The 23,392-nt window shown below is 43.3% G+C and overlaps 1 protein-coding gene across 1 annotated transcript in view; it reads right to left on the bottom strand.

Annotated features, from left to right (window-relative positions):
• LOC138249086 (suppressor of tumorigenicity 14 protein homolog) overlaps nt 1–23,392 on the bottom strand; it is a 605,612-nt gene that overhangs the window by 170,411 nt on the left and 411,809 nt on the right. Inside the window, exon 10 of the mRNA XM_069203127.1 lies at nt 4,499–4,611. Coding sequence (XP_069059228.1) covers nt 4,499–4,611 — 113 coding nt within the window. The remainder of the gene's footprint in view (nt 1–4,498; nt 4,612–23,392) is intronic.

Genomic DNA, 23,392 nt, shown 5'->3' with positions numbered 1-23,392 from the left:
TGTCCCTGAACGTTAGTCACAGGAAGGTGCTGCTGTTCGTCACATCAGGTAAAACCTTTTTAAGGGGTTTCTGTCTGGTTTTGGGGAATGGGGTTATAGGGAGCACCAGTGAATGGTACTTATAGGGTTGTGTTCTAGTTTTTGGAAATTTTATTTGTAGTTTGTTTTAGTTAGTTTACTAGTGTTATGCGTTAGGCCCAGATAGAGTTTGACAGCAATGTACAGCTATTTTATTTAATTTTGTGTTATTTTATCGGTTTTGTATTGTTTAATTCTAACATTTATGTTACATTTGAATATAGTGTATCTGTTGTTTGGTACTGTTTGTTCCTTTACAGGCTTACAAATCCAAAGTTATTGCATGGATACTTGTATGTAGCCTTTTTATTTTAAATTAAACCATTTTGGTTTCTAGTAAACCAATATTTTTTTGATTTTGATTTTCTTAGATTGTTCAGGTTTATACGAGTGTTTCTGTTTTTTAAACTTTTTCCCATTTTTTATGGCAACTTTAGACTTTGGATTCCTTCATTAAATTCAATATGGACCTGGTTTATTTTTCCATTTGTTGTGCTTTTTAAAAATATTTTTCTTGTTCTTGGTGGAGCATATTTTTTTACTTCATAGGCATGAATGCAGATCTATAGCTACAGAACAGTACGTTTCATTTGTGTATTTTTTAGGCTGGGAAATGTTATATTTTATTATGTATGTGTATTTGAAGTGATTAGTTGTGGTTATAGTATATCTTATGTGTTGTATTTAATTGGTTACATTTGATTTTATATGTAATGTTGAGCTTTGTGGTTGGTGGCGTTTTTGTGTTTTAATTAATTAATATACATGTTATATTTATGCACCACTGTAATTTAACATTTTAATTGTATCTTAGTTTGGCTGATGTACAAAAATTATTTGTTTAATATTTAGTTTAAATAGTTTACCTTTGATGGTTTGAAATTGTTATAGGTTTATTTGTTACTGTGTCGATCGTTTGTTATTTTATAATATGGTTTTGGCTATTGACTCAAAGTAAGGTACCCCTTGGTTGTTCATAAAGAATTTTACTTTACATTGCAGCATGTCATACATTCTGTTGTTTGTTTGCTAATTTTAGGATTAATTTGATTACTGATGGCTCCATTCATAGTTGTTGGTACCTGTGACCTTTTTGTAGGGCTTCTATTAATGTGTAAAGTATATGTTGGGATCTGTCTAGTTCATATTGAAAGGCACTGTGCTATACTTATACTGCATTGTTGGTTTTGGCTTCTTGGGCCATGGTGCTGTCACAGATATTACACCATGGCATTTGGAATCTGGGTTGGTGCCTGTGTCCAGAGCGGTGCAGTCTACCAACCCAAATGCCTTCAAAGTAGTCTATTTGGAGACTTAGGGCCTGATTTGGATTTTGGCGGGCAGGTTATTCCTTCACAATCCTGTTTGCAGTAATCTAAATCCCATTATGTCCTATGGAATTTAGATTTTGGCGGGCAGGATATTTATCATCATTGTGATGGAGTAACCCCTCCATCAATATCAAAGTGAGGCCATTACAATCCAGTGCTCGTGCATCTGGTGGTATGACACAAACATATATCAGTGATGTGGCACAGGCACATTGGCCTGCAATGATAAAACACATCAACAGTTACATACAGTTCATGCCCGAAGAGTGTCTAGCTAATGTGAAGGGTAACATGATTGTGGCCTACAACTACATATTTTCTGTCCGCATGATGACACGCATGATGCATCAGGGTCAATACAGGACAAAAAAAGTCCAATGGAGCCTTATAACCATCCATCCTATCACTGTGCAAGATGTCTTGGAACAGGTCCCCTACACCCAAACTATGTGACTTACATTCCCTGGAACAATCCATATCCACTTTGTATGTCAGATCGGCATCACATACCTGCCAATGTCACAACTCTGAAATGCCCACATGAAGATGTCATGGTGAAGGTACCAGGACAAATAACAAAACAAGGAGTATATGACACAAGTCACTAAGCAAACATCTGGAAAACAAAGTACATTGCAATAAATCTGACACAAACAAAAGAACATTATCAATGTAGGGATCTGTCAAAAGCTATCTCATCAAACAGCCTTTGACTGATTTTGGTTGAGTGTCAGCTCCCTAACTATTTCAAAGAATCAACTTCACACATTCTCACAACTACAGAACATTGTAAAGCCAAACTCATGACATCATATGATATACTTGCACTCATCAGAAAAAGCTGTAGATGAGTTCTTGTTGCAAGTCAGCTCTTTCCTCTTCACCACTGTCATCCTCATTTGGCATGTCAGGATTCTCACCTGATGGCACTGCAGGCTCCCATTCCTCTGGGATGTAAGGGATATTCCTCCAGAGGGCGATGTTGTGGAACATGCAGCATGGCACAGTTATCTGACACACTTTCTCGGGTGAGTAGAGGAGGGCTCCTCCAGTCCTGTCCAGGCAGAGAAATCTGGCCTTCAGGAGCCTAAATGCCCACTCCACTGCCTGACTTGTTTTTCCCTGGGCCTCATAGAAGCAGACTTTCCCTGGAGTAGTTGGATTCCTCAGCAGTGTCAATAACCAAGGACGGTTTGGAATGCTGAGTCTCTTGTTTATGAATGGGACATAAGTGCAACAATGAGTCACTCAATTCATGATTGTAGCACCTAAAATTTCTCACACACAATCAGGACAGATGCGACTTACCAACCAGCCAGGACCTCTCTAGTTGCAGTTGTGACATAGCTGGGTTATTGTGCTGTTCCTCATTATGAACGAATCATGGGCTGATCCTGGGAAACGGACACAGACGTTTGAGATGTAGATGTCAATTTAACAGACAACTTGAATGTTGAGAAAATGGAAGTTTTTCCTCTTGCAATAGACTTGTTCAGTGGCCTGTGGTGGTACCAAGGCGACATATGTGCCATCAATGGCCCCCACCACATGTCAGAGGCAGGCCAAACCATAGAAGTCAGCCTTGTCATTGGCTAAATCCTCACGTCGGGGAAACATGATATAGCTGTCAATGTATTTCAACACTGCTGATAAGAAATCTCTCAACACAAGACTGAACGTAGTTTGGGACACACCACCAGATATGGCTACTGTATGTTGGAAGGACCCTGTAGCCAGGAAGTGCAATACTGCTATGGGTCCCTTGCTCACTGTGCCACTGGATTCAAGCTAGCCTGGCTGATGAAGGGTGAAACCCTGAAACCGGTCCCAGGATGCTTGTTTTCTGTCCAGGGAGGACCTGGCTTGGCAGTCCAGACTGGACTTTTTTCCATGAGGAACAGGGTAAAGACTGATTTGCATATGGCTGGGTCCAAACTGGGGTGACATGGTGAGCAAAAGAACGATGGATTAAACCCAGATCTGTGACTGTGGGTGAGTGTTTGCATTGTTCAGCACTCATCCTTTTGTGTTGCTAAAGTTGCCCTAAGTGGGAAGGGTATGCCCAGGCGTGGGTCCCTTGCTCACTGTGCCACTGGATTCAAGCCCAACGGGCTGATGAAGGATGAAACCCTGAAACCGGTCCTAGGATGCTTGTTTCCGGTCCATTGAGGACCCGGCTTGGCAGTTCGGGCTGGACTGTTCCCATGAGGAACAGGGTCAAGACTGATTTGCACATGGCTGGGTCCAAACTGGGGTGGCATGATGAGCAAAAGAATGATGGATTAAACCCAGATCTGTGACTGGGGCTGAGTGTATGCATTGTTCAGCACTCTGTCCATCATCCTTTTGTGTTGCTAAAGTTGCCCTGTCAAAGGCAGTGAGTTGGTTTACCAGCATGAGAATTCCAGAGAACGTGTGTATAAGTCTACAAACGTTTGACTTGGTATATATTAACAAACACTTTACCTGCCAGTTCCCATCAGATAAGTGGGCAGAGTTTTACTCTTGTCAAGCGAAGAAGACCCCCCAAACTCATTGTGGCATAAAAGATGGTGGAAATGTTTTTTTTCTCATGGAGAGAAAAATAAAATAACCTCTCCAAGTGCAGTTGCACATGAGGTGACATTTTCCCATGGACAAATATCATGAGTATACCTACTCATATGAAAATGGAATTTACAAAAGAATTGAAGAAGTATATTTGGGAAAACTACCACAGTGACAGCTTCCCAGAAGTACTCCTGGAAACCTTTGTTGAAAATATTTATCAAGTTGTACACTGATTATCATTTTCTTTGTAACCACATAACAGACAGTAGATTTATGTGATGGAAAAAGACAACTGTTATTAGTGAGTGTTGTCAGTACAAAACTATATAGTCAATGACTGCCATGATATGCATTATAATATTTAAAGTTTTTCAGTATAAAAAGCCTGTGCATGCCAATAGTTCCTTTGCAAGCAAATTACATTCGAAGGTTTTACTATGGAACACCTTCTTTCACCTGTGGTGATCTGCAATATAACAAACTTTCCCAGTACTTTTTGATTTGATGCACGCAACGAATTTGTAGGTTTTCTGACTTACCTAATGCCTTCAATTTCTAACCAGTCTTTATCACAGTGACGGGATCCTGGCGATTTTTCTTGAATTTGTATTACAAGTATATTTAGTGACAACTTATAACCCGGCCGTGGAGCCTACAATTGAAATGAATTTTAAAATTCTAAAAACAGTATATGTACAGTCTATGATTTGTTTGATATTTACTCCAAAAACGTCAATAATTAAAGTTTTTTAACTCTGAGAAAATGTAATTTCTTTACATTTTAAAGGTTTCAGTGAGTTTTAAACATGCTTACGTTGGAGAACGCATAACCACTATGCACCAATTACATCTGTAATATACTCTCACACGAGATTTTCTCTTGTGCATCTCAACGATGTGCTGTGTATGTTCATAATGTTCCCGTGGAGAATTAGTGAGCATTCGAGATGAAGTAAGGAAATATACTTTAAACTTAACATGAACCTACCTTCCTGGTGGGTACAAAAGCTCTCTTTACCAAAGATTTTTTCCTTTGTAAGTGGGTTTGCAATTTGTAATGCATCCAATACGCAATATTCACAAACATAATTCATATATGCAAATTTCTAATATATGGCCCAGATTTATCAGGGTGTTGTGCATTGTTCTTGTATAGCGCAAGGTGAGGTAAGGCAGCGCAATTCCTTATTTCAGAGTTGCAAAGTCATGCAAGGGGCGATTTGTGGCAACTTGTGTGACTTTGTAATGCAACGCAGCATCTTGCGCTATACTTATTCACATTTGGATCTGTTAGGTGTTTTATGGGTGGACATGGGTGTTCCCATGCATCCACCCATGGATTTGATGCATTTCAAGATTTACAAAGTGCTCTGGCACCTGTAGTGATTTCTCTTTTGGCTTTTAACCACGCCCATCAGTTTGGTTGGTTCGTGGGCTTGTCTTTTAAAATTTGCTTGATTTCTTTAGTGAAAGGCATGCATATGCAATGCCTTTTCCAGTGTTTAGCCCTCCTCTACAGCACTGGTAAACTACTGAAAACATACGAGGCTCTGTGTTTTCCGAATGGCTTCTGCACTATTTCTTTTTATTTTCTATGCAGCATGATCTCGCTGGGCAGTAGTCGAGCACTTTGCATAACATCGACCCTGTTACATGGATAATTCTACTTTTGCTGGTTACATGGATAATTCTACTTTTGGCAGTTACATGGATAATTGCACTTTTGCAGATACATTTCACTGCAAGCCAACTTTTGGTTCCTTTCCTCTGTCTCTTTAACGCTCATAGCGACTGTCGGATCACATATGTCAAATTGTTTTACTTTTCATTATCAGTTTATGTGGCAAGAAAAGTCTGGTTAGGAGTTTACAATGCTAATAGCTCTAACTCAAGCAAATGCGAGACCATGCGTGTTCTATGTGTGATGCGTTCTGCATCACACTTAGAAGAAAATGCCTCTTTGGATTGCGTTTGTGCATTAAAGTATTCATTCCTGCATATGAGCCATCCTGCCCTTAATACATGCACCCTTGCACTATGGTGCAAGGTTGTCTGCATTGTTGCTAGGCAGCACAGTGTGCTAGGAAAAAGAGAGAGCACAACAGCTTCATGTCTTTGTAAATATTTCTGCTCTCCCTGTTTCATGCAACACAGCACAGCAAGTTCCAATGCTGTACTGCACTTTGTGAAATAATAGTAAATATGACCCTATAGATGTGTGTTGTTTATACGTCGTGCAGTAGTTATGCTTCTGTAAATTTGAATTTACATTAGAATAGGAAGCAGTTTCAAGGCACTGACAGGGAAACCCAGGTGATTAAGAAAAGGCAGTGCACAGCAAACTAGAGGTTTTAACTTTGTTGATATTCTTAAACATTGTCTGATATATTTCCCACAGTTATCTGCACATCTAACTCGTACCCATGAGGTCTACATGCAGTGGCGGCAAGCAGCTTTAGGAGGGAGGGGGCGTTTTGGAAGCACACACACACACACACACTCATTCTTTCACACACACGCACACACATCCATTAACAACACTCATAACATTCACACATGCACACATGCATCAAACATTCATTTGAAAACATAACACACACACACATTCTTTCACACACGCACGCACATCCATTAACACTCAGAACATTCAAACATACAAGCACGCACCAAACATTCATTTTAAAAGATCACACAAACTCATTCTTTCACACACGCACGCACATCCATTAACAACACTCATAACATTCACACATGCACACATGCATCAAACATTCATTTTAAAACATCACACACACACACATTCTTTCACACACGCACGCACATCCATTAACACTCAGAACATTCAAACATGCACGCATGCACCAAACATTCATTTTAAAACATCACACACACACTTACCTTCAGCGTCTGAGGTTCCAGGAGGGTTGGGACTGCTGCCTTCCCTCATTGGCTGACCTTAGATCAGCCAATGAGGGAAGGCAGCCGTCCGGGCCTCGTCACAGAGTGGGATGGGGTCAGTGAGACTGCTGACCCCACCCCACTCTGTGACAAAGGGCTTAAACCTGATGTGCCCAGGTGGAAGTCAGTGGGTGACGCTTTCCTCGTCACCCAGGGGAGGGCCTCGAGGCACCTTTGCTGAGCCGAGGAGGTCACGTCCATAGGAGCTGGGATCTCCTTAGCCCAGCAAAGTTCAGCTCAGGCAGCCAGGAGTATGCACAAATCGTGCATGTCTGCTCCTGGCTGCCTGACCTGAACATGAAGACTGTCTGTCAGGCTGACCTTTGTCCAGCCTGACAGACACTCTTCATGAGGGGCAAATGGTGGTGGGGCGTGGCCCCTCCGTTCGAAAGAACGGGCCACACCTTTCTACATGTAAGTGGAGCAGAAAGTGTGGGAAAGTGTACCAAAGGTTCTATATGCTTACTAAGAAGACAAGACCAGTTCAGAAAATCTTGAAATAAAAATGTTACGCTCTAAAAACTAAAAAACAAGCAAATGCCTATTCTGGATGCAGGGCCATAATAAGGGGGTGGATGACAGCATGGACATTATTATCCAGTCCTCTGGTCTTTTTAATGCCCACACTTTTACTTCAAAATGTATTTACCGACTTGTAGCAAGGCTGTCCTATATCAATAATGAGGAAGCTAACACAGCTAAACCAATAAATGGCGTCATGTGCTGAAGCGGCAGAATTATTTTTCCTTGGAGCCTCCGAGTGAAGAATTTGACCAGGGCCCCGTTAAAATTTTTGAAATGCTTGTCTGGATGCAATGCATTGAGCATTTCTTTATTTACAGTAAACATTTTTTGTGGGGTAAATTTAGTCACATGCAGAAAAATAACATGCAACGTTGCTTGTGCTTGCACATATAATAAGGACCTTGGGATAGTAGAGTAGGGAGTCCTCGAGAGTGTTTTTTGAAGAGGTGGATCTTCAGTACTTTTCAGATGCCAGGGAATTATTGGTCTCAGTCATTACTGTGCTGGGACACTTTGTGGTCTAGGGAAAGAAACACCTGGGTCCAGATTTAAAAGGCCCTAACACCTACTTGCACCACACTAGCGTCAGTCAGGCAATTTTAACTGCGCCATATATGCAAAGTGGCACACTGCATGCATAGTGCCACTTTGCGACCTCTTGAGCCACATTATGCCTGCAACAGGCATATTGTATGCAAGGGGGGCGTTCTGGCGTTAGGAGGCCGAACTTTGGAAACAGATGGCGTGTGGATGAATCTGGAGATGTGTGACTGGAGGCTGAATAGACAGTCTAATGTGAATCTTATTGAAACACTGTTGTGAATGTTCACAGTGGGTTATCAAAGCTGCACCAAGGAGAGTTGCTAATCTAGAGTAAGTTCTCATCAACGTCCACTCTCTGATTAAGCATAGGACAGAAATTGAAGATATGATTGATTGCTTGAACTTAGACTGTTTATTCATCACTGAAACTTGGGCCAGGGAAGACTCCAGCCCGGATTTTATGGCAGCCTCCCCACGTTCTCTAGACTTGATAGAACTGGTGGAAAAGGAGTTGGGCTGGCAGTAATATTTAAGTCCAAATATTATCAATTAGAACCCATAAATGCCAGACCAGATATCTGTGAAGCTGCTTTTTTTAAGGCTTGCCTGAAAAATGTGGTGTTCTTTGAGGGCCTTTTGATTTATCGCCCTCCAGGCTCTAAACGTTCTTTTCTCCAACACTGGCCGGCCATCATCGAGCCGATTGCAGCAGCCTCTAAGTGTATAGTATTGGATGATTATAACATTCATCTTGAGGATATTCAGGACTCCACTACTCGCGATTTCCTGGATTTCATGGCGAATCTCGACTGGCACCTTAAGGTCTCGTCAGCCACCCATCACGCCGGACACTTACTGGATGGTATAGTTGTTTGCCACGATAGTTGCTCTTTTCTGGAGAACATGGCGCTAGAGTAGACGGATCACCATCTTCTCACTTTTATGGTGGCAGACATCAATACTCCTGTCCACTCCTTCACTCCCCCTAAGTTAACTAGACAATGTGGCCGAATAGAAGAGCAGAATCTAATCCCGGCCTTAATGTTAGGCTGAGAGCAGGTCAGGGAACTGTTCAGCTCAGCCGTTGATAGATATGATTGCGAGGTAAAGGCCGCTATCGATTTTCTCACCCCGTTGAGAAATCTCGACCCTTGGTCTGGAAGAAAGCACCCTCTCATTGGTATACCAAGGAACTTAAGGACTTACAAATAAGATATCGACGCCAGGAACGCAGATGGAATCTAAATCAAAATTCTGTGGAAAAAGAGAAGCTTAGGTCTGTGCTCAGTGATTACAAATTGGCGACTAATAAAGCCAAAACAGGCTTTTACGCGCGGAAAATTAGGGAAGCTGAAAATGTCCCCAGAGAACTCTTTAGTGTGGTCCACGCTGTCACTGCTCCGACTGTCCCCTCAGAATTGGAAAACTCTCAAGCTTTTTGTAACAAGGTTGCAGACATTTTTGAAAACAAAGTCATCCAAATCCATGGTAACTTTGTGCAGCATCCTGGGGTGCTGGATCTTTATGACCAGAGAAACGATTTGGAAAGTTATAAGGCCCTTCCTCTCATCAATTTCCAGCCTTTGCAGATGGAGAAGATTAAAGAGATGCTGGGGAGAGTTATGTCCGGATCCCCAACCGATCCTTGCCCCCACCACATACTAAAGTTTGCTCTGGATTTGGTGTCCGCAACACTTGAACCAGTTTATCAGTTGATATTGAATACTGGTGTGCTTCCGCCCTCCTGGAAGGAAGTGGTTGTTATTCCTCTGAAAAGGAAACCAGGAGGTGCCCCTAATGATCTCAAGAATTTCTGCCCCATAGCCTTGCTGCTCATCCAGGCAAAAAAATGTAAAAGCACTTCAATATGGAATTGGCTCATTTTTTACTGGATACAGGATGCCTAGATCCCTCTCAGTGCGGTTTTAGGAAAGCGCTTAGCACGGAATCTTCCCCTATCAACACCTCAGACTCTATCCACAGACTGGTTGATGAAGGGGATGGAGCAATTTTAGTGCTATTAGATTTGCCTGCTGCGTTTGATACTATTTTGCCACAACTGATGGTACAGTGCCTTCACCAAGCGGGAGTAAGAGAGAAAACCTTGGATACCCTGAAGTCATTCCTATGCAAGACATCCACCATAGTGAGCTGCATAGACTTTAGGGCTGCCCCATTCCAACTTCCCTCTAGGGGTTCCCCACGGTTCCTCCCTTAGTCCCACTTTGTTTAACCTTTATCTGGCCCCGCTGCCAGACTTATCCGCTCCTTTGGCTTTTTGGCTGCCTCCTGTGCTGATGACACTCAGCTCATTATTCCCGTCAACAAGAACTGGGAGGAGGTATGCGATAGATTTCATCACTGCATGAGAGAAATGAATAAATGGATGGGCCATAATTGGCTCAAAATGAATGGAGATGAAACAGAAATTTTAGTTTTTGGCTTCAAAAGTAATCAGTGAAGCTCCCGTTGGTTGCCGCAATCTTGCAGATATCTGCCAGTCCCTATAACATCGACTAGAAACCTTGGGACCTTTTTTAACAATGCCTTATTGTTCGAACATCAGGTAAATCTGACCACTAAGGCTTGTTATTGGATTTCAAAAACCCTTAAGAAAATGTTTCCTTATCTTCAGAAGGAACTTAGAATTTTGGAGTCCCTGGCTCTAGTGATTTATAAACTAGACTACTGTAATGCTCTGATGCTGAACATCAACAAAGGTTCTCTCTACAAATTGCAATTGATTCAGAACACCGCTGCCCACTTAGAACTGGACTTTCCACACTTGGCTTTGGCCAGTGGCAGCTTGAGACAGGTGCACTGTTTACCTGTTGAAAGGCGCATTATGTTTAAGGCCCTCTGTCTGCTCCTAAGGCACTTCATTCAGAATGTTAAAAGTTGTAAAGAAAAGGGGGGAAAATTATAGGGATAGGCGCTAACAGAATATCACCAAAACATTTCTTTAACAATAGATAGTAAATACGGTGCTCCCGAACGGAGGGTCCTCCCAGCACCTCCAGTGTTTCTCCAATAGGAAAAACCAAACTGATTCAAAAGGCCAGGGCACTCGTATGAAATAAGATAAGAGTCTGTACAGTTAGGTTCTTGGTCTTCGGAAAATCAGTATATAATCCAAACAGAGTTAAAATTCAGTGTCTTTATTCTAGTGCGAGGTTTTCAGACATGTTCATCACATCAGAAAGATTCCATATGTGGTCATCACAACAACATCCAACAGCCAACAAGTGTTTTGTCTCCGAGAAATTAATCTCATTGACTTCCTCAGGGCAAAATATAAGTAAGGTGTTAACATGAATAGATGGCTTCTCCTAATCAAGTAAAACTCTTCAAGATAATGTACGATCAATAGAGAAAGAGTAGTGGGAATCTTCATTCAGAATGCTCTGAGAACCTCTGTTCCGCTATACATTGGTACATGCCAGGTCGATAGTTTAGATCATCTGGTCTCCACCTGATCTCTGTCCACCTCAGCCGCAAGCCTAAGTGGGGTGACAAAGCTTTTACAGTGGCAGTTGCCAAACCCTGGAATACTCTCCCATTTTCTATTAGAAAGGAAGACATCTTTATGTCTTTTAGGAAGCAGTTAAAGACTTGGCTTTTTCCTAATTAAACATCTATCTTTCTAGGCAGTTGACTGCTTCCCCATTTTTACTTCTCTCACTCTCACTTCTTACTGCTTAGCACTTCCATGCTTCGATGCCACAGCCGCAATGTGCTGTGCAAATAATAATACACATAATACATACAATTGTCATCAAACTTCCAATATGGGGAGGGATGAGGTCATAATGTCTGTCTGTCATAATCTATCTTTATTGATAACATAAAGCAGCAGCATAGTGATAATATTTACCATAGATCTCTAAAAAAGATCTTACACCTATGATTCAAAAACTCTTATTCAACACATGTAAAGAAAGGCTTGGAAATCACTCATAGATTAATAAAATCACAAATATACTTTGACAGTATATCTGGCCATACCAAATATACATTTTCTCCAGAAGATTCCTAAATTTATAAAGGAAGATGAGTTTTGTCATAAACTTTGTACTTTATAAATTTACGGGCCAACAGAGGCTACTAGACAGAGCCTCGGTCTATTAGCACAGCTGGTCTTCGTCTGTACAGTTCTGTAAAGGCCCTGACCTGCACCAAATGTTCCTGGTTATAGAGGTCTTCGGTGGTTGCCTCCAAACTGTACCAAGTCTATTAGGACTGGATGGAGGACATAGCCTTCCTTAACAGCAAATGGTAAGAGCACTTAGAGGTGATTGTGTGTTCCACAAAGACATTGATATGGTATAATAGATCTAAATGTTGCTTCATGTACAGTAATATTATATATTAGTCACCTTTATATAGTTACATTAAACATGCAATTGTGCCTTGATATACTTGTGGCCCCATTGTCATGGCATTTCTTATTAAATATTTGCATAATTGTGTTTAAAAAGATACATTTTAATGAACACCACTTAATAATGAAAACCTATGTAATTTGCTCAGAAATGTAAAATAAAAACCTTGTGCAATACAACAGCCCAGTAACTAGATGTCCCTGAAGAGTTTGCAAATTCCACAGTGTAGTCTTGCAATGGCATATAGCATATAGCATATAGCATCTAATATTCAGCTATTGACTTCACAAAGTGTGGTACCTGTTGTCACCTGTACATATAAAGAATATAGGTTTGAAATTTGCCTATTCTGTTGTATTCCTGACTTCCGGAAGCATGTCTTGACAGTGGTGATTGTCTTTGTCTTCGCAGCCTTGGTTATGAAGTCTATAAACTGGCTGGTAGGGCACTGAATGTAATAAGGAAATCACGAAACAGAAGAGACACTGTATTCCATGATCTACTCCAAGTAATCCTTCCTAACTTCCTGTCTAAGCAGCTGTATTTTAATGTTCACACTAGCTATATAAGGGAATGAGAGCAAGCAGTTGTACAGTACCTACTGATAAGTATGGTATGAGATTTTTGTTCATCTAGTTGTAAAAGAATTTCTATTATTCAATTTCAGTACATGTACAATGGTTGATCTGTGTTGTTACAAGGGGAAAATTAATGCGTGGTTGATCTACTCTTGAACCTTATATGGTGGCTGAGTTAAGCCCGCCATGTAGGGACATATTTATCATAGGATTGTGTTGCCCTTGCATTACGCAAGGTGAGGCATGGGCAATATAATCTTTAAGTCAGATTTACCTAGCCACACAAGGTGACCATGTGTGGCCCTGTGTGGCTTGGTAAATCCAAAGTAACGCAAGGCAATGGAAATACTCTGCGCAGAGAAGTCATTACATGGGTGGAATGTGGGTTTCCCCACACATCCACCAATGTCTTTTGGAGCATTCCCAGATTTACCAAGACTGGTAAACCAGGGAATGTGTCAAAATTGTAACCTTCCTTATAGAGGCGCAACAAGGAGAAATATCTTAGTATAGAGCATGCCATCAACTATGGGAATTGCATTCACGTTTTGGTAAGGTTCATATTCCTTTACATTATGGTGTTATTCATCACCTTTCTCTACTTAGTCTTGCAAAGGCTATTATGATGGGTGATAGACAAAATACTTTAGCAAAAAATGCAATAGGTAAAATCCTCCGGTCCTTTTCTCCTGTGGAGTGAACTCACCAATGCTCCTCGGCTGAAGTATAACTTTATCAAATATATACTTCTAGTTAGGGGAGTTTATTTCAGAAGCATGGTCAGAGGTCCGGCAAAGTAATTATCGGAATGATAATTGCCTTAAGGTAATTATAGTACTTGGACCCTGATAGCACTCCTGAAAGTAACTTTCCTGGCAATAGAACCAGGGGGAGGCTTCTTTGTGCTGGAATGGAGAATTGTACATGGAGTTCTCAGTTCTCAGTTTAAGAGCTGAGAACTGCATGTGCAGTCATGTCATTTCACTTACAGTTCACTTTTTTGGGGTCATGGCAGGCGATATTGACACTGCAACAAGAGTAAATGTTGCACACATGTTCGTATCCAGCTACCGTCGAATAATAATTTTTTTTTAAAAACATTTTGTTAACCCAAATGTACAACTGTAATTTACAGAGCTTCTGTTACTGGAGAGATGTTATCTATCTGGTAAGTTGTTAGCCCTGGAGTCAAGAGTTCTGAGTTTGTATCCCACTTCAGCTATTCACCAAGTCTGATGTGATTTTGAGTCATGTATCTTCACTGGCAGGGGTACCTTCTATTGGTACATTCTGAATTAAAAGATGATGGGGGTCATTGTGACCCCCGCCGGCGGCGGAAGCCGCCGGCCTGGCGGGAACCGCCAGAAGACCGTACCGCGGTCAAAAGACCGCAGCGGTCAAAAGACCGCGGCGGTCATTCTGACTTTCCCGCTGGGCTGGCGGGTGACCGCCAAAAGGCCGCCCGCCCGCCCAGCGGGAAAGCACCAGCAACGAGGATGCCTACTCCGAATGGAGCCGGCGGAGTTGCTGGTGTGCGACGGGTGCAGTTGCACCCGTCGCGATTTTCAGTGTCTGCCAAGCAGACACTGAAAATCTCAATGGGGCCCTGTTAGGGGGCCCCACGACACCCGTTCCCGCCATCCTGTTTCTGGTGGTGAAAACCGCCAGAAACAGGATGGCGGGAAGGGGCTCGAAATCCCCATGGTGGCGCTGCTTGCAGCGCCGCCGTGGAGGATTCCCTGGGGCAGCGGGAAGCCGGCGGGAAACCGCCGGCTTCCCTTTTCTGACCGCGGCTTTACCGCCGCGGTCAGAATGCCCCCGGAAGCACCGCCAGCCTGTTGGCGGTGCTTCCGCGGTCGTTGGGCCTGGCGGTCCATGACCGCCAGGGTCAGAATGACCCCCGAAGTGTGGTATCTATTCTCCTTCAATTAAATGCTTTAATGTCCATGCTAATTTATGCACTTAATGATTGTTAGAAATGGGGTCTTTGGTTGACAGTCAGGTTACCCCATGTTCAAGCAAGGACCCTCACTCTAGTCAGGGTAAAACAGAATCACCCTCAGCTAACCCCTGCTTACACCTTGGTAGCTTGGCAGAGCAGTAGGCTTAACTTCAGAGTGCTAGGTATAAAGTATTTGTACCAACACAGACAGTAACTTAATGAAAACACTACAAAATGACACAACACCAGATTAGAAACATAGGAAATATTTATCTAAACAAAACAAGACCAAAACGACAAAAATCCGACATACACAAGTCAAGTTATGAATTTTTAAAGATTAAACTCAAAAATAGCGTTTAGAAACAAAAAATGCTTTGATGAGGTGTTAACACGGCATCCTGACGGAGTCGTTCCCAACAAGCCGACACCAATGTCGCCAGACACGGAGTTGCGTAGACCCCCAATAACAGTAACTTTGGTGAAGAGTGAAAACAAGTCGATGCGCGAAGTCGGGGATCGCGGCGTCTGGGTGAAATGTTGAATCTGTGCACTTCGAGTGGCGTTGGTCACAACGAGGTGCGGCGACTTCCACGGAGTCGCAGACTTCAGCAGGGCTGCAGCGGCGTCGGGCCTGCGAAAATCATCGCGTTCCAGCGATGTCACGGCGTCGGGTGCAGGTGGCGTCACCGGATTCAGCAGCGGCGTCGGTCAGAAGTCGTCCGAAGTCGATTTCCTTGGATTTCCACCAGCTTTCCTTTCAAGGGCCCAGGGACTGGATAGGGCACCACTTGTCAGAGCAGGAGTCTCTCCAGAGACTCCAGGTGCTGGCAGAGAGAAGTCTTTGCTGTCCCTGAGACTTCAAACAACAGGAGGCAAGCTCTAAATTAAGCCCTTGGAGATTTCTTCACAAGATGGAAGGTGCACAAAGTCCAGTCTTTGCCCTCTTACTCTGGCAGAAGCAGCAACTGGAGGATAGCTCCACAAAGCACAGTCACAGGCAGGGCAGCACTTCTCCTCAGCTCTTCAGCTCTTCTCCAGGCAGAGGTTCCTCTTGTTTCCAGAAGTGTTCTAAAGTCTGTGGTTTTGGGTGCCCTTCTTATTCCCAATTTCTCCTTTGAAGTAGGCCTACTTCAAAGTAAAGTTTCTTTTGAATTTGAAATCCTGCCCTTCCCAGGCCAGGCCCCAGACACTCACCAGGGGGTCGGGGACGGCATTCTGTGAGGACAGGCACAGCCCTTTCAGGTGTAAGTGACCACTCCTCCCCTCCCTCTCAGCCAGCACAGATGGCTCATAAGGAAATGCAGACTACACCCCAGCTCCTTTTGTGTCACTGTCTAGTGTGAGGTGCAACCAGCCCAACTATCAAACTGACCCAGACAGGGAATCCACAAACAGGCAGAGTCACAGAAATGGTATAAGCAAGAAAATGCTCACTTTCTAAAAGTGGCATTTTCAAACGCACAATCTTAAAATCAACTTTACTAATAGATGTATTTTTAAATTGCGAGCTCAGAGACCCCAAACTCCACATGTCCATCCGCTCCCAAAGGGAATCTACACTTTAATCAGATTTAAAGGTAGCCCCCATGTCAACCTATGAGAGGGACAGGCCTTACAACAGTGAAAAACCAATTTAGCAATATTTCACTGTCAGGACACATAAAACACATTACTATATGTCCTACCTTAACCATACACTGCACCCTGCCCTTGGGGCTACCTAGGGCCTACCTTAGGGGTGCCTTACATGTAAGAAAAGGGAAGGATTAGGCCTGGCAAGTGGGTACACTTGCCAAGTCAAATTTACAGTTAAAACTGCACACACAGACAGTGCAATGGCAGGTCTGAGTCATGATTACAGAGCTACTTATGTGGGTGGCACAACCATTGCTGCAGGCCCACTACTAGCATTTGATTTACAGGCCCTGGCACATCTAGTGCGCTTTACTAGGGATTTACTAGTAAATCAAATATGCCAATCATGGATAAACCAATTACATACAATTTACACAGAGAGCATATGCACTTTAGCACTGGTTAGCAGTGATAAAGTGCTCAGAGTTCAAAAGCCAACAGCAACAGGTCAGAAAAAATAGGAGGCAGGAGGCCAAAAGATTTGGGATGACCCTGCATAAGCGAAAAAGTCCAACAATGATATAATAATATTCTATCCCAGTAGGGCTTGTAGCATGCACTGCTCATCAGACACATTGTCCAATTATAATAATATGAGTGCAGGATTGACCTTTAGATTCATTTTTAGGTCACGCCTACATGCAGCTTAACCTGTCTGGCAAGAACGCATGTCACCATACACCCCATGAACCACACACTATACATATTCAAACCCAGAGTGTGGCTTTAGGACAGCCCTTTTCAGCCATGTGCAGCTGTGGTTGAGCTAGCTTCAACCATCGGCTGACAAGCTGTCCGTGGCATTGTTCAGATTGTAGACTACCTAAAAAAAATAGTAATCCACCCACACGTCAGAATTAATACCTTGCTTTTTAATTTGTTTTGTTTTCGAAACAATATTTATTTGTTCATGTATTCTGCACGCCAAGTGCATAAACAAATAAAGCACTGGAGCACTAGAATTGGCTCAAACCCAGCAGCCATTTTGATGTTCACTGTGCTGCACCTCAGACTTAATTTCAGCATTTCCCTGGAATCTGGAGTGCTGGGCATGACTGTCTACTTGTGCCTGGCATTTCTTGTTCTTGTTATGATGGAGCTTGGCAACTCTGCTTCCCCTACTGTTTTTCAATATAAGGAATTTCAGCACTCATTAGTAGTTTAGAGTGCAGGGTACATCTCTTGAGTTGTGCCAGGGGGTCTTGTTATGCTCTGCTGCTCCTGCAAAGTGGAAACAAACATCTGCACTCATCTGTAGTTCACAGCGATGGTCTTGGCTCTCTGGGCAGTGGTGTAACAAGGGCCCTCACAGTTCCCACGGTGCAGGGGGTGTCGTTGGGTGAGCTCAAGGGAGGCACCGCAGCACAGTACACTGTGCACGAGCGACAGGCCCCTGATGGGTCCATGAGGGATGGGGCCCCGTACAGGTACTTTGCAAGGGGGAGGCTCCTAAGTTTCAGCAGTTCTTGTCACGCTTGCGGTGCTGCTCCTACAGAAAGGAAACACCAGCACTCATCTGTGGTTTACAGCGCCGGTTGTGGCTCTCCAGTTAGTAGTCGGCAGCTCTTGTCACGCTTGTGCTGCTGCTCCTGCACAGTTGAAATATCCACACTTATCAGTAGTATACAGAGCAGGTCGCGACTGTTGTGGCTTTCCTGCTAGTGCTTAGCAGCTCGTCATGCTTGCGCTGCTGCTTCTACACAGTGGAAACAACTGCACTTATCTGTAGTTTACAGAGCCGGACAGGGCTAGGCAGCTCTTATTCTTTTGCTGTGGCTTGGCAGATCATGTCATATTAGGCCTGTTACTTTTGTAAAGATGGAATTACGGTTTTCATTGGAAATTTAGAGGGTGCAGCGCGGGTATTGTGATACACCCAGCACCTCTTGCCATGCTTGTGCCACTTCTACTTCACTACCCAGATGGAGTATCATTGATCCTGTGTAGCTCAGAATGCTTAGCACAGCTGTCCTGTCTCTGCCCAGCAACTCTTTTGATACAAACTTTGCTGTCCCTGCCCAGACTGGCAGAAATATGTCAGATAAGCATTGGGCTAATTGGCTTTTTAGTTTGCAAACGTGATTCAAATGAGCTCTCTTTTGCAATACTTAATGGGTTCGCAGTACGTGTACATTTAGAACAATGTACATATTGTTTAAAACAAACCGTAAACAAAACAGGCTCCATCTCTTCCCTCAGTCTGTTCATCACATTATTGCTACCCATGCCTAGCAAGACTTTTTTCCTTTCTTCTTCACTCATGCCATTACACCCAGTCATGGCTTGCGGTGATTAAAATGGGTGGGGTGGTGCGGCACGTGGCAGGAATAATAATAAAATTTAAAAATATATAAGAAATAAAACTTACCTGCTCCACTCTTGCGCTTCTCCTCTCTTCCTCATCACTCCAGGCAGGCACAGGTTCCCAGCCTGCCCTGTGCCAATCCTGACGCTGTTCAGAGCAGCGTCGGGATTGGCTGGGAGCACCCAGCCAGGGCACTTCCAAGCAGACTGGGAGCCTGTGCAGTCTCTCTCCAGCCCAGCAACAGTTTTGCTGGGCTGGAGAGAGCCCTGAGCGCATGTGTGTTTGGCCAGCCGGGACGGAAAGCCAAACACACATGCGCACTGAGGGGACTGCACAGTCCACTGCCTTCGTCCTCGTCATACCCCATGGCCCGCCCCTTTAACAACCAAACAATAATAAACGTAGTTGTTAAATGTTTGCAGCGGATGCTGCTGTTTGGGGGGGCGATGCTCCTCCGCCCTAATGGAGGAGCCACCCCTGATTACACCTCTTTTAATCTACTTGTTATGCCCTTACTATGTTTCCCTAACGTCATACCTCAATTTAGTATTCCTGCCTAATTCTACCAACATCTGTTGAACCAAATCTAATTCCCTGAGTCCCAAACACCAACCATGTTTACGGTTAAATTATTATATTCTTTCAGTGCCTGTTTCTATCTATCTATCTATCTATCTATCTATCTATCTATCTATCTATCTATCTATCTATCTATCTATCTATCTATCTATCTATCTATCTATCTATCTATCTATCCATCTATCTATCTATCTATCTATCTATCTATCTATCTATCTATCTATCTATCTATCTATCTATCCATCTATCTATGTATTTATCTATCTAACTTTATTGCCTTCAGGCTTCAATTAAACAATCAAAAGGTACTGCACAACATAGGACCGGCATACCTCAACCCCCGCCTCACCTTGCACGTACCCGACAGATGTCTCCCAGCTTGCCCTTGCAGTTGTCCCCAAGATCCAAAAAAGTACAGCAGGAGGAAGATCCTTCTTCTACCTAGCAGCTCGGACATGGAACACGCTACCCCTCAAGCTCAGGCAGACTGCATCACTGAAACAGTTCAGGAAGGACCTCAAGACCTGGCTCTTTGACTGAACAGCAGGCCTACATCCAGCACCTAGATCCAGTGCCTGTGGGTGATTAGCAGTGCTTTACAAATCCATGATTGATTGATTGAATTTTTTCCTGAAGGCTGGACGCACAAAGAACCTTTCAGCAGGTGCTTTTAAATCACAAGTTTTGTTAGTCATTGCTAAGCACACCCACTCCCTGAGGTCAGTGCGCCCCAATCCGCACTGCTCGCACAACCCTAAAGCCAGTCCTGCCTGCAGCACTGATTGCGCTACCCACTTAAATAGCCCTCTAAACATGTCTCAGGCCTACCATTGCAGAGCCTATATGTGCAGTCTTAACCTGCCACGTTGACCTGGCAAAATACACCTTTTACCAGATTCAAACATTCCTTTTAAATACATATGTCACCCCTAAGGTAGGTCCTAGATAGCCCCAAGGGCAGAGTGCGATGTATTTAAAAAGTTGGACATACACTTCTAAGTTTTACATGCCCTGGTAGTGAAAAACTCTTAAATTTGTTTTTCACTATTGCAACCCCTATCTCTCCTATAGGATAACATTGGAGCTGCCTTCTTAAAATCTATAAGGGTAATTTACAAATGGGAGTTTGGTATCTTTGGAATCTTAATTTAAAATCCTAAATTATGATGAAGTCAGATTTTAAATCACAATTTGGGAAATGCCACTTATAGAAAGATGGCATTTTCTTGTCTTGGGCATTTGGTGCATGCAGCCTGTCTCTGGTCACATGACTGGGTGCAGTTGGGCTTTGTGTATTCCTCCCTAGACAGCCACACACTATGGGGTTTACATGTGACCGAACGGGTTATTAGTGGACAGATGGGACAGAGGAGCTGGACCGAACCTTACTTACACCTAACTAGGCTGTGTCCTGTTAGAACTAGGGTCTCTGGTTGTCAGAGAATGCAACAAGCAGGAACTACCACTCTAGCCAGGGTACGCTAGATATACACCTAGAGACAACCTGTGATCACTTTCTGTAGCTTGGCACAGAACAGTCAGGCTCATCTAAAGAGGCAATGTCTAAAGTATTTGTGCAATGGACACACACACAGTAACAACTTGATAACATCACAAAAAGTACTCTTCACAGAAAAATAGATTCTATTTTTATGAGTAAAACAAGACCAAAACAAAAAAACTTCAGTAAGTAGAAGAAGTAGAAGAGGAATAAGGATTTTTTAAAGCATGAACTAAAATGTGGTGCTTAAAAGTCGATAGCGCTTATAGGTTACTTTAGGTCATGATAGACCAGGGGAAATCCAAAGTTCAGGCCGATGGAGTGCAGGGCGGCTACAAAACCCACACAGGCTTCCCTGGGAATGTACCTTGGATGGAAGAAGTGTTGAGGTCAAGGACACGATGTGTGCAGCAGAGGAAGGAGGAGATCCATCACTTTCGATCGAGGAGATGTAGGCCATGCGTCAGTTCTGAGCTACACAGCATTGAGTATGCGTTGAAGATCAGATAGAGGTGGGCATTGCGGTGATGTGTCATTATTGATCTGATGGACTGAAGCAAAGTGTTGGCACAGCACAAGGTCGAAGATGCGTCGGAATCTGGGGACGATGTGTTGTGCACTCAGCAATGCGGTGTTAATGGCTCGGGCAACGGCAGCTATGCATTGGGATCCAGTGGAAATTCGCTGGTTTCAATCAGCATGACATGGTTAATGTGTTGGTTTTCTTGTGTTGCAATACAGATACTTACTTCCAAGGGCTCAGGCCTGGATTGGCACCACTTGGCAAAGCAGAACTCACAGCAGACAAGGTCTACGTGCTGGTTGCACGTTGCAGGAAGTCTTTGTTGTCCTTGAGACTGCAGGAGAACAGTGGGCAAACCAACAAACCCTTGGAGTCACTCTGGGTTCAGATGATAGGGGTCCAGTTCTTCATCAGCAATGCAGAGGTCAGCAAACAGCAGAGTAACTCAACAAAGCAGAGTCCTTCTTGGAAAGCAGTCCATTAGAGTGGCATGCCTTATAGCACAGCAGTCCTCACTCCTGGCAGAGTTCTTCACAGGTCCAGTAGTGCACTGATTTGGTAGGCTCGGAGTCCCTGTTCTTATACCCAAATATGAATTTGAAATAGGGGTGACTTCAAAGAAGGGTCTTTAAAGCGCACAGAGGTTGTTTCTTACGCAGCCCTGGCTCCAGACTATCAGTAGGGAGTAATCAGTCTTTTGTGTGGGGGCAGGCACTCCCTATTCAGGTGTGTCAGCACCACCCTCGTTCTTCCTGCGCAGGAAGAGCTAACAGAATGCAGATAAATGCAGATGAGTCCTCAGACTCACAAAACCATCCTGTGTTTGTGGCTGTCTAGAGGGAATGCAGCTGTCACTCACCCCAGGCTGAAGGCACACAGAACTATAAGAGCAGAGAAATGCCCACTTTCCAAAAGTGACATTTCTAAAATAGTAACTTTAAATCCAACTTTACCAGTAAAGAAGATTTATCTTTGTTGTTCTAATTATATGAAACATGATGCAGCTACTCCTTTCTGATCAGGAATTACAGCTTAAAAGTATATTAAGGAATTCTCAAAGTTTGTCTATGAAAGGAGTAGGTCTCACAGTAGTGAAAAATGACTTTGGGCGTTATTCACTGCCAGGACATGTACAAATTTAAAGTATATGTCCTACTTTTTAGTTACATAGCACCTTGCCCTTTGGGCTATCTAGGGCCTACCGTAGGGGTGACTTATGTGTAGTAGAAGGGGAGTTTAGGCTTGGCAAGGTGTTTTAAATGCAGTCAAGATGGCAGTAAAACTGCACACACAGGCTCTTTGGGAACAGGCCTGAGACATGTTTAAAGGGCTACTTGAGTGGGTGGCACAATCAGTGCTGCAGGCCCACTAGTAGCATTACATTTATAGGCCCTGGATATATGGTATACCACTTTACAAAGGACTTACAAGTAAATTAAATATGCCAGTTGGGGATACACCAATGTTAACATGTTTAGGGGAGAATAACATCTATAGCACCTGTCAGCAGTGGTAAAATTCTCAGAGTCCTAAGGCAACAAAAGAATCAGCAAAAATATGAGGCAAGAAGGCAAACTGTTCTGCATTCCCTGCTCTTAGACTAACTACAGAGGTTATGCAGCTTTTTGTGTGGAGACAGGACTGTTAGACTGTCAGCTTTAGTGTGGTCTTCTCCAGGACATGTTGTCTGTAGACAGCTCTGTCAGAGCCTGTCAGGGTAGCGCTGGAAAGAAGGGAGCACAGTTTTGGGAAGGGTGGGAAGATAAGGCACAGAGAGTGGTGGGGATGGGTGGCTGCAGGCTATGTATTTGTTTTTTAATTGGTACAGGTAGGAGAGGCCACTTTATGTATTGCTTCCCCATTACTCTCCTGGCCCTGATTAACAGCTGAAAGCAGATGATGATTTTGGCGGTCATACATAACATAAAATTATTGATGGGTAAATGCTGATTTACATTG

Source organism: Pleurodeles waltl, chromosome 8 (genome assembly GCF_031143425.1).
Source record: "Pleurodeles waltl isolate 20211129_DDA chromosome 8, aPleWal1.hap1.20221129, whole genome shotgun sequence".
NCBI classification, from domain to species: Eukaryota; Metazoa; Chordata; class Amphibia; order Caudata; family Salamandridae; genus Pleurodeles; species Pleurodeles waltl.
This window is presented reverse-complemented; position numbering and strand designations above follow the sequence as displayed.